Source organism: Rhinolophus sinicus, linkage group LG02 (assembly GCF_036562045.2).
Source record: "Rhinolophus sinicus isolate RSC01 linkage group LG02, ASM3656204v1, whole genome shotgun sequence".
Taxonomy (NCBI): domain Eukaryota; kingdom Metazoa; phylum Chordata; class Mammalia; order Chiroptera; family Rhinolophidae; genus Rhinolophus; species Rhinolophus sinicus.
The window spans coordinates 57,696,407-57,709,310 of NC_133752.1; the positions used below are offsets into that span (position 1 = coordinate 57,696,407).

Below are 12,904 nucleotides of genomic sequence, written 5' to 3' on the forward strand. Positions count from 1 at the left end.
TCACTAAAATTTTTTAAACTATTTGTTTGCCTGAGTTAAATCTTTTCATTCTTACCCTAACCCTGTGTCATAATGTTCTTATTATGTACATTTGATTGAGTCTCAGAAAGATGAAGACTGCACAAGCAATGAGGGTTGAACCAAGATGTCCACTGAGACTACTACCGTGTTTCCCCGAAAATAAGACCTAGCTAGATAATCAGCTCTATTGCATCTTTTGGAGCAAAAATTAATATAAGACCTGGTCTTATTTCACTATAAGACCGGGTCTATAACAACATAACATAACATAACATAACATAACATAACATAACATAACATAACATAACATAACATAACATAACATAACACATAACACATAACACATAACACATAACACATAACACATAACACATAACACATAACACAACACATAACATAACACATAACATAACACATAGTACCGGGTCTTATATTAATTTTTGCTCCAAAAGACGCATTAGACTGATGGTCCGGCTAGGTCTTATTTTCGGGGAAACGGTAGTGTCTAGTGTCAGGCTCTTAACCACTTTGTCTCCCCAAACATTCTTTATGTGACACATTTTCTAGGTTCCTTGCTCTTTGCGCTTCTTGGGATAAATTTGTGTTTGTCAACACCTCTCTTATATTATTTGACTACACAGACAAAAGGAACTTAATACTTTAGGGGTACTCTGGCCTACAGCGGGACAACTTGGGGAGGAACTCCCTGCCTACACACCTGGTTGCAGATTTTTTTTTCAGCCCTTGGCCTCTCTAGAACAGGTATTAAATTGGGTCTTACCATTCTATGCTTGTGTGTGTATTTGTAAATGAATGTGTGTATATACACATGCATTTTTCCACTGAAAACTACTCAACATCTGTTCTGTTCTTGTTAAACTACATTTTGTCATCTTTAGTATATATTAGCTTTGTCACATCTTTTACCTCCATCTTAGCCGTTCTTCTCTTTTATGTTCCATCTACAAATCCGGTAAGTACACTTTCGTCTACATTTAAGGTCTTGGTTTTCAAAGGTGTTCTGTGTAGTCCCATTATATTCTTGAAACATTTCATTTGAGATTTCTTGGTGTTTATCTTGATCAGTGTGGCATTTCACAACTTTATGATTCATGAATTTCTTTTCTTTTTTAGTGTATTCTATCATTCTTGAGTTATATTTATTTTTAAAGCCTCTATGAAATTATGTCTATCATTTTTCTATAGGTTTTTAATTTGCTGTGTTTAGTGTCCAGACCTGGATCTCAAATTGAATTGCAGTTGGTATCCCATCCCTCTTTTAGTTATTGTGACAAATATTGGCTCCCTGTTCCCAGGAACAGCTAACTTTGTAATCTAGCAGGATAATTCCACCATTCCCATTCCTGCTGGCATTTGTGAATTTACTAAGCATTCTTTAATCATACTAATTTTGCATTAGCTTAATCACAAAATACAATGACAGTCCACTTTAGATTCATATCTGCCAATAACTTACTTGGTGTTTTTGTACATTGGTTAATCTCTAGTCTTCATGTTTGTTTTTATAAAATGATATTACACTATGACATCTGAGGTTGCTTTAATTCTAATATCTATGATTTAACAGTATACCAAATCACTTTTAGAAATTTCAACCTAATTTTTAAAATTAAACAAAATAGCAGTGACTCAACTTTGTTCTTCTGAGCTATATCCAGGGCTGACATTCATCTAATATGCACTCATACAATCACATTAGTAATTCAAATGTTGAAGGATTTCTATCCTATAGGACTTCTAAATAATCCTTGCCCCAGCTGTCCCACTCCTGGGGGTGAGGTGCATTGAGAAGGCTGTACCCCTGCACACTGACTCCACTTGCATGTGCTCCCCCAACCAGATGTACCACCCCGGGTAGTGACATGGGTACTCCAGCAGGCAAATGCCTCCTATTTTCCTCCACTTGGTTGGGCCCACTCACAGCTTCACCAGAGACACCCTCTTGGGGTTGCTTTTGGTAAATGTTATATGTGGATTATAGCACATGTGGATGCGTTCTAACAGTACAATACTTAAATGAAGCCCTTGTAAAACATATTCTCTATGTTCCTGATACTCTGGAGTTTACAGAACCAGTAATTCACATATTCAAAAATTATTCCAAAGCTAAAGGTAAGTGATTTTATTTCAGAGTTCAGCTTCAAGTAAATTTTTTAAAAAGTGATTTGATTTCAATATTTGTGATTGCATTGCTGTCCCATTAATTGTCACACATTTCACAAAATCCTTTGTGTTGCCTTTCTTTGAATCCTTATCTGCTTTGTTTCTAGGTGAATGAAATTTACCACGATGAGTCCCTAGGAGTGCATATAAATGTGGTCCTCGTGCGCATGATCATGCTGGGTTACGCAAAGGTGAACTGTCTTAAAATACGAGAACTATGAAAATTAAGGATTGGCTTAGCACACCAAAGATTGAGTTGCTGAAACTGCAGTTAACAAGTAGCATAGATATGTATCACATAAACTGCGGTCGCTCAGAACTGAGGAAGAGAACTGCCACAATGAATAGAGAGCTCCAAATCTGAGCGGATAATGAATGATTTTTGTCCTGGTACCATTCACGTTGTTTACCTCTGTCTAATGTTGTTGGAGATTGTTATCCTGACTTCAGGAATGACTATATGAACGAAAACAAATGGATACCATTGTAAGGAAAGAGAATTTCCTTAGTCTATCATTATTATTAAATTTGTGATTCATTTATTCATTCAGAACATCTATATTGAGTGCCTACTATGTGCCAGATTATTTCTAAGTGCTTCAAATATATCAGGGAAGAAAAAAAAATGTCTTTGCCCTCTCATGATTTATTAAAAACAATATGTTATATGTATATACTTCCACTTAAGAAAAGTGAAGCACACAGTGAATATTTTCATTTAAAAGAGCTTTGGTTGTTTTCAAAATTAAAAGTTGGATAAATATGCACACAGTAGGCATTTCATATAATGTAACCAACTTTATTTGGCTTTAAAATGACACTAGATGTGTCCCTGTCCTGGATATAATGAAAAGGATGAAATGGTTTCTCCCTTTGACGAGGAAATTTTCTTGATATTTAAAATGATATGCCCCTCCATAATTAAATTCTCCTAGTTATGAAATACTAATGAAATTATATATTTAGCAAATACAAGAAATCAATGTGTTTGCATTTCATTATATATTTAACATCCACGTACCATTTTCTGATGAAAGGGTATCATCGATCTTTAGTTTATTCCGTTAACCTGACCAACTTTGTATCACTAACATAGAATACAAGTCAACTCCAGCTGGAGATGTTAACAGTCTTCAATTGGTTGTTAAATCATTTGTTTGAGGAAGTATGTGATCAGCATATAATAAACCAAGCTAATTTTATTAAGAATGTAAACACTGATAATAGCATTTGCTGAAAAACCCTCAGACTGTCAGCCAAGTAAGGACTAATTTTGGGTTGCAAGTTCAAGTTCTCATTCCATCAGAACTACCTTGGGAATTTGTAAGTGGCTCCCGTGTTCTTGAAGGATGGTCCCTCTCCCTCTGAACTTTTAACTCCTGACCATAATATGATAATAGCAACATTCCAAAGAACTTCAGTACATCTACTGGAACTGTAAGATGAGTGTACACCCTTCTTCATTGCTGTAAGGTTAAAAAAGGGAAGTTGTTGTTTTCCCTGTGTGGTTTCCTCATATATAAATTGACCAATCCCCATAAACAAAGATTTGGCCAGCTTTGCCAACTCATTGAAGAACTTACATTCTTCTCATATGTTGATTAATTCTGGACCCCCCAAAAAAATCTTAACTGAAGAGCTTTCAATTTAACAGCTCAGGATGAAAGTCTTATACTAGAATCTTTCCCTCTATTTTTAATTCTTAATATACAGAGGGTGCCAAAAAATGTATACACATTTTAAGAAAGAAAAAAATATTAAAATTGTAATACTCAATATATACTAATAACAAAAGACGAATACAAGTCACATTTGACTTCTGCAATTACAAGAGGCGCTCAAAGTGGTTACCATCAGCAAAATTTTAATACAGTTTTATCCTTTCTTAAAGTGTGTGTACATTTTGTTTTGGCACCCTCTGTGTATGAAACCAAAAATTTAAGCTGCAATAGGAAATATTTAGACTGCTAGAATTCTTAACCAAATGACTAACACAAGTTGCCTTATCATAGCAAATGTCACCATCACATAGTCCATAAATAGTATCAGTCACCTTTCACACAGATAATGTTGATCATCATAAAGATATCCTTCATGGGCATTTAGAATTCCCAAACGAAAGGAGATATGTAATAAGCCCCAAATAATACTGAACATTATTTAAAAACTATAATCCCAAATCTCTTTGGGAAAATGTTATGTTTGTCTTCAACATATTGTTCCCTCTCAGTCCATCAGCCTCATAGAAAGGGGAAACCCATCCAGAAGCTTGGAGAATGTGTGTCGCTGGGCGTGCCAACAACAAAAATCTGATCCCAACCACGCTGAACACCATGATCATGCAATTTTCTTAACCAGGCAAGACTTTGGACCTGCTGGAATGCAAGGTATTTCCATTAGTATATAGACGAAAAAGTTAAAGGCAAGCCTTTTTCAAAAGTAATCCTAAATCAGGGTGTCTGTTCAAATGTTCACATCTCTACGTCCACTTTCTACCATGTGTCAGCCAAACATATGTTTTCTTTCTATTGCTTCCAGTGACTTCTATGGAATTCACAATGTTAAATCCCACTTAAATGCTATAATAAATTACACTTGCCTCTAAAATAAGGATTGTGCATTTGGGGTATGGAGGGGATGCTGTAAAATGCAGTGCGATTTCCACTAAGTGTTTGGAATGGGAAAAGAGATGCCATGAGAAATGACTGTTGCCAATGAGCTTTCTTCCAAAGTCAGCTTACATTTATCTAATAAATTCTGATGTGGGCTTTGGCAAAAAGCAGACTGCCGATTTTCTTTTCAGTGTTGATGGAATTTCTGGCTCCCTTCTTCAGTACCATGATATGAGGGACCATTCACTAAAAGAGAAGGACAAAGCTTAGTTGGTGGGCAGAACAGAATGGTAACCCTGGGCAGTTCCTTCCCTTCGGAACGGAGAAAATGCAGACCCAATGAATCTTTTTAGAGACCATTACCTGTGGTTTTCCCAAGAGAATGTGGCACAATGCTCACATCGAGATAATACTGCTTCTGTTTCCTGAAAAGCCTTTTTCCCCGCTAGGCAAGGGTCCAGTAGTAATTCTTAATGGGTTTTCTCATAAAATGAAAATAAAAGTAATTGTTATTCTCTACAGGATATGCTCCAGTCACAGGCATGTGTCATCCAGTGAGAAGTTGTACCCTGAATCATGAGGATGGTTTTTCATCTGCTTTTGTAGTAGCCCATGAAACTGGCCATGTGTAAGTCACTGTTGACAGCTATAAAGCAAAAAAAGGTCTTTTCTTTCCTCTTCTCTCAGTATTGTTTGCACTTTGAGCAGAGTGCATGCCAGCATGCAACTCTCGTTTCTTGCCAAGAGTGAGGAGCTGAAACCATTGAAGAGGTCATGTACTGAAACTGAATGAGTATCTCTGGCTTGCAGAGTCACCCCTATAATTTTCATAGCTATAGAATTAAAAAAAGCATTTCTGTCAGATTATTCTCTATTTCACAATTTCTATGTCTCTTCCACAAAAGCCATGTTAACTTAAAAAAATATATATTTTCCTGTACAGTAAGTCCTAACTTAACATCATTGATAGCTTCTGCAATTTTGAGCCAAATTAAATATAATGAAACCAGTTTTACCACAGGCTAATTGACATAAACAAGAATGAAGTTCCTACAGCATCTCTTCAATGTTCTAAGGAAATGACATCGAACAAAATGACGTTGTCTGAAGGCCTGATGTATTTATTTTTAAAACACAAATTAAGCAAAAGCCTTGGTCCCTATGATTCTTACCAGTGAGGTCTCACTTTACGTTCTAGGTTGGGAATGGAGCATGATGGACAAGGCAACAGGTGCGGTGATGAAACTGCCATGGGAAGTGTCATGGCTCCCTTGGTGCAAGCGGCATTCCATCGTTACCACTGGTCCCGATGCAGTGGCCAAGAATTGAAAAGATACATTCAGTATGTTTCTTTTGCACGCCATGATAGCATTTATGTTATAGCAGACATAGAGACATGAAACTGCCTCTTAGGACCTTGAGCATAACAAAACTCCCAGTTAAGGAAAACTGTTTTTCACAATAAACATTTTTTCATCAGAGCTTTTGACACAGTGGTTCCATAATGTAATCACAACATTTTAAGCCATAAACCTAGAATTTAAGATATTTTTTTTTTAAATTGATTTCCTTGTAGTAAATTATTTATGGAATCTTTGACTAATGGTCAAATTTGAGTTCAGGATGAGGATGGATGGCCCTGTGATGCCTGCATAGTTTACCACCTATAGTCTATAGCACAGGTGTTAGCTCTGTTCTGCCACACCATGTGGGAGTTCAGCTAGGGACACTAAGAAGGCTGTCACAGTTCTACTGCATCCCTAAGTCATGCGTGGCTTATTTTCCTGGGATGAATAAGGGTAAAGGGTATTATTATTTATTATTTTTTTTTATGGAACTGAAACCAAAAACTTTTAAAGATATGCTTCTCTAACCTTGCTCTATCATCTAATGAAATGCCAGTGTATGTAACCTAGAACAATTTTTTCATTAGGGCATGATAGAAAAAATGAACATTAAACTGCGTTCGATATTTTCCTTCCTACAGTTCCTATGACTGTCTCCTTGATGACCCTTTTGAACACGATTGGCCCAAACTCCCAGAACTTCCTGGAATCAACTATTCTATGGACGAGCAATGTCGTTTTGACTTTGGAGTTGGTTATAAAATGTGCACTGCGGTATGTTACAGTCAATTTAGATCTTGCTTCTTAAATCTATTTGCGTAGCTCCTGTTTGGTGAACTTTGCAGACTCCCTGGTGCAAGTATGAGAATATCTACCAATGATTGTGTGTTTACTATGTCACTATGTGCTAAAGCTAAGTGTTTTAAATATAGTACCTTATTTAATCTTTGTGACAGACTAGATGGGACTTGGTATACTTTTATTTTGCAGATGAAAAAGGCAAGACTTACAGAGATTAAGCAACTTGCTTAAATCACACATCTGGTAAATAGGGGAGCTGGACATTGAAACGAAGATTATCTCCAAAACTTTATGCTCTTGGTTTTTGCGATCCTCAAGATGACTTTTAAGCTTTGATAGATTGCTTTTCATTAGCTTGTTGGCTAGGATTCCATGTAGCTGTGGCCAGAAGGCAGGGTTGTGCTGGTATCTTGTCACATGGGAATAATACGGGATAGCACAGAGGTCAGGAATATGGGCTCCATAGTCAGCCTGATAGGTTGTCAGGGCCGACATCTGACACTTACTAGATATATGACTTTGAGCACCTTATTTAACCTCTTTGGCTTAGCTTCCTCATTCATAATATGTGTATAATGGTAGTATTTAGCTCATAGAATTGGCATCAGGATTCAATTTGATAATGTAACTGAAGTGCTTAGCACAATGAAGACACATAGTAAATGCTCAGTGGAATCTAGTAAAGCCCGTCTTCCACATAACTATTCGGATTAGAGGTATGTTTCATTAAATGTCTATGTCGAGCTTTAGTCGTTCATAAGAACAAGAGAAACGGGTTTTTATATGTTGGAGCAAGCTTTATGTGTTAGAGGAAGAAAAACACGTATTTCATGGTACTGAAAAGAAGTTGATCTGCTGTTTGAGATCATCCCTATGCAGGTGTTTACAGCCATTTGCTCTGTCTATAAACTATACATTGTCAGCTCCTAATTACCTGCATTAATGTGTTGACCTGAATAGTCTAAAGCTTTGGGTCGTCATTGTAAAAAAAAAAAAGTACAGTTTCTGCATTAAACAATAGCAATTAGAACAAAAAACCGTGGTCCAAAATGAGTATTAATTAAGAAAAATCTCTGACCATAGGCTGGATGTGGGAAACTAATGATGTAGGCAATATCATATGGGTAAACTGGGGTTTGATATATATATTTTTAAATCTACCTAAAGAATGGTAAGATTCTTACAGTTAGAGAACACACAAGTCAAGAGCACACATAAATATGTGTACTTATACATACATTTGGATTTTATAATGTGGTGTTTTAGGAAAACAACAACAACAAAATAACATTCTTAGAGTGAGAAAACTAAGATTCTAGTCTGGCTCTATTACCGTCTGTCTTGTAACTATAACTGTAGCCTTACCCTGTAACCCATATTTCTCAGCCGTGAATGCTTATGAGGCTCAAATATATGAAAAGTCCTTTATAAAATACATGAATGTATTGTAATAGTTGTTACACCTGGAATACATTATTGTACATAGAAACTTTGAAAAGTATTTTCTGCTTTTAGTCAGCTCATTATAATGGGCATTTTTTTTTTTTATATCTGAATAGTTCATACTTACAGAGATAAAGAGAAGCCATTTGATAGCTTGAGAGCTGCAAAACCATTACAATAAATTTTCACATTTTAAGTGTTCATAGTAATTACTCATTTTTCAATTATAATATTGTCTATTTGAAAACCATAAAATAGAAATGGCACGTAGAATGTTAAAAGTCAACCAGAAAATCCCAGACAAATCATTGTTTATCACTGTTATTTCAGAAAAGCAGAAAAAAAGTACTCTCTACTTGGAATTCTTAGGCAGTCTTTTTTTCTCAACATGCCACAACATTGACTTTAAGTTGAAATCAAAATATCCAAGAAATATGATATAAAGAAACTGGATAGAATATATTGTTGGTACATGTCTTGCCATCTGTATTTCATTGAGATTTTGATTCTCTCTTCCAGTTCCGAACCTTTGACCCATGTAAACAGCTGTGGTGTAGCCATCCTGATAACCCCTACTTTTGTAAGACTAAAAAGGGACCCCCGCTTGATGGGACTGAATGTGCAGCTGGAAAAGTGAGTCTATTTATACATAAAAATTTAAGATATGTGGCATAATAATCATCTTTAAAAGTCTGGGAAATGATGAACATATTGTGATTTTTATGAATACGATAGTACATGAGGTTTCATTATGGCAATGCAGTGACATTGTGTACTAGTTTCCGATGACTGCTGTAACAAATTACTACAACCTTGGTGGCTTAAAACAACAGAAATGTATTCTCACACAGTTCTGAAAGCCGGAAGTCTAAAATCAGTTTCACTGAGGCAAAGTCAACGTGTGGCCACAACCATACTCTCTCCAGAGGCCCTAGTGGAGAAACTGTTCTCATCACTTCCAGCTTCTGGAGGCACCACTCCAATCTTTGCTCTGTGACCACATTGCCCGGTCTCTTCTGTGTGCATATTTCCCTCTACTCCTCTCTTATTAGGACACAGATGATGGCATTTAGAGTCACCTGGATAATCCAGGATAACCTCCCCATCTCAAAATCCTTAATTTAACCACATCTGCAAAGACTGTTTTCCAAAGAAGGTAACACAGATTCCAGGGATGAGGACCTGACGTTTTGGGGACCACTATTCAGACCACTACCAGTGGCAGCTTAGCAGAATATCTGGGCCCCTATTAATGGGATTTAATTTACTTGTTGGCTTCCCACTCCTTGTGAAAGTTGTTCAGAAATAAAGTCAGGTGAATTTACGCATATACAGAAGATTTGGCCTTGCTCCTTGGGGAAAGATGCCCAGAGCTTTTAAATCTCAAGTTGTATAGTCAGGATTGAAAGCTCAGAAACTGTCCAAGTGCCAAGCTATGCTACTTATGAGGGAAAAGATCACTAATCCTAAAACAAAGGAATGTTAAGAACTCAAACTGAAGTACCGTGAGTAGTTTGGAAATAAGATATTGTGGACGAAACCAAAAGCTGGCAAAGAAGATTTATATAACTTTTAGTTCTTTTAAATAAGCTCTATTTCAAATGAGTATAAACTGTACTTGCTATGAGAATTACAAGCATAATAGTAATAATAATACCTGCTATTATTCATGTTTAAACTTTGTTAGACACTATTGCTAAACACATTTATACATATACTGTGTTGCTTTGGGAACATTTAGTATTACAAACTTTTGACTCAAAAACAAGAGCAACAATAAGTTGACTCATTTTTGCTTTATGAAAAAGATATCTTCTAAATCAACTCAGAACATCCAGCTTCCCTAAATATATTTGTGTTGTATTTAAGTTTACCAAAGTTGAGTTTTAAGACACACTTTTATTATAATACCTTTTGAGCACTGTAAGCTACGTGCCTCTATGGTATCAGGGTTTTAGTAATCCCCACTTAATTACTTCCTGGTCAGATGGTCTTTTATTGCATCATCCTTTCCTGAGCCCAATTTTCCACATTTCCTACTGTGCGAACGGGTGCTCAAATCATTCTTATTGGTTATGTTTGATATTCCCAGGTAAACGTATCATTTAAAAACTTTGTTGGGTGAATGTTATTTTTTCATTTTAACTTTATATTTAAAAATGCAAGTCTAAATTACTCTTTTTACAGGGGATCTTATTGTTATAATTGCTTTGGGATAATTTGAAATGCATCTTTACCTTTACTTCATTGGGGGAAGCAATGAAGCCCTACAATTGGTGGTTCGTACCTAACTATTTCAGCTTTAGCGCATGCATGATTTTCCTAACTGCCTTTTGTCATTTTCCTAAGTGGTGCTATAAGGGCCATTGCATGTGGAAGAATGCTAATCAACAAAAACAAGATGGCAATTGGGGATCATGGACCAAATTTGGCTCCTGTTCTCGGACGTGTGGAACTGGTGTTCGTTTTAGAACACGCCAGTGCAATAATCCAATGTGAGTATGACCCCTGTAATTCTGGTTATTTTTGGATAGGCCAGAAAATGTTTCAATATATTGTTATTAGTATTCTGTTTCATGAAGCATATATAAAATACAGAACATGAAAACTACAGATTTAAGTGTGTCTTTTGGGTAAATCTCCATTTATCGATCTTGTGAAGAGTAGTCAAGGTCAAGATGAGAGGCTAGAGTGATGATCAGAGATTTTGAAGAAATTGCTATTTAGAAACATTAAGAACCTGAGCAGGGGAAGCTCATCACTATGCTCTCAAGGCCTGGGCAGCGAGGCCATGAGATCTACTGTGAGAAGCTCAGGCAGGTCCGGGTAGAAGCAGCACCAACCACAGATGCTAACTCACTCGCTCAGGGCGAGAAGGGGATGCTTCAGAGTGGGGCAACAGAAAGATGGTAAAAGAAGGCCAAGGAGCCCTTGGGGGAAAGTTATCCATTGGTTTACTCAGACTAAGTTGATTGAGTCGCTGTTGCATGCTTGGCAAAATTTATTTTCTAAGGGAAAAATGAATAACTGAAATATAACATTTAGGACAGTCTTCCTTGTCTAGGGTTTAATGTGTGAGCAGCCCTGTGGCTCTGGGAGCAGGATGGCTCTGAACACGTCTTTTATAAAGACTGAGTGTCACATACCTGTCTTCACAGGAAGAGAATGAAAGTCACAAAAACAATGAAAATTATAGTAATAAGAGTAGCTAAGGTTCACGCTGAGCCATTCTTTGTTCTAAGTGTTTTAAATATGTTAACTCATTCAATCCTCTCAATTTTTCTCTCAGGAAGACAGGATTATTATTTTCATTTTACATATGAGGAAACTGAGGCATAGAACTGTGATGAAAGTTTCTTTGGGTTGCATCTACCTGTTTAATGCAATAGAAAATATTAACATTAATTTCCTGAGTCCATTTTTATCTTTCATATTCTTTTTTATATACTTTCACCATGCATTTAAAATATACCGTTTGAAAAGCTGCTTTAAGTTGAGTTTTGGGTCTCCCCTGCCACGCAAGCAGGGAGAGGATGGTGCTTTTGGAAAGGGATTGAAATTAGGAAGTCTGAGTTCATTCACTTGGTGCTGGCAGCTCAGAAGCTCTGGCTTTCTGCCCTCAAGCACTGTGTCTGCAAGCTTCAACTGCTGGATGAGAGCCAGAAGTCCTTTTTAAATGTTGTCTTTTCTTTAGGCCTATCAATGGTGGTCAGGATTGTCCTGGTGTTAATTTTGAGTACCAGCTTTGTAATACAGAAGAATGCCAAAAACACTTTGAGGACTTCAGAGCACAGCAGTGCCAACAGCGTAACTCCCACTTTGAATATCAGAACACCAAACACCACTGGTTGCCCTACGAACATCCTGACTGTGAGTAGACACCCGCTCTTTGCCCCCAGTATGGATGGTTACTTAGGGTTTACACTCTGTATATATCAATCGCTTGGACTGTTGATCCCTACTTGGTAACTTAGAACACTTGGTGCTTGTAGGGGTAAGTCCTTCCAGATTTCCAAAAATAAGGTTAATGTACTCCTTTCTGTGGAGAAGTGAGAGTTGTGCTTTAGTTCCCGGCAAACAACACAACCAGAGGAAAGCAAACAAAACAGTTTTCTCATCCAAATAAATTCCCTCTACTAGGAAATATTTTTGGAATATTGTGATCTCTCCTTTCTGAATAAGTGGACGAAAATATAGTTCTTTTACAGTAGAGTCAGGAACAAGAAAAAGACCATTATTTAATAATAGCGGGCACTTCGTAACCTTTTACTTTTGTATTGTACACTCCTTGCTAAAAAAATACACTTGGAAATTCCCTTTAATGTTTCACTTCTTACTCCTGAATTTTCAGTTAAATATGTTCAAATGGAAACTTCTCACTATATTTCTTATTTGGGTGAAGAAGGGAAAATAGTTACATGTGATATAATACTCTGCTGAGTTCAGTTTAAAAGCTGTTTTAAAGGAAAGATGCATCCATGTTGGGAATCAAAGTTG

The 12,904-nt window shown here is 36.6% G+C and overlaps 1 protein-coding gene across 1 annotated transcript in view; it reads left to right on the plus strand.

Moving 5' to 3' along the window:
• Window positions 1–12,904, plus strand: part of ADAMTS3 (ADAM metallopeptidase with thrombospondin type 1 motif 3) — a 255,690-nt gene that overhangs the window by 215,265 nt on the left and 27,521 nt on the right. The window contains exons 6-13 of the mRNA XM_074324473.1: window positions 2,313–2,396; window positions 4,436–4,592; window positions 5,340–5,445; window positions 6,016–6,159; window positions 6,805–6,937; window positions 8,927–9,040; window positions 10,757–10,902; window positions 12,102–12,277. Coding sequence (XP_074180574.1) covers window positions 2,313–2,396; window positions 4,436–4,592; window positions 5,340–5,445; window positions 6,016–6,159; window positions 6,805–6,937; window positions 8,927–9,040; window positions 10,757–10,902; window positions 12,102–12,277 — 1,060 coding nt within the window. The remainder of the gene's footprint in view (window positions 1–2,312; window positions 2,397–4,435; window positions 4,593–5,339; window positions 5,446–6,015; window positions 6,160–6,804; window positions 6,938–8,926; window positions 9,041–10,756; window positions 10,903–12,101; window positions 12,278–12,904) is intronic.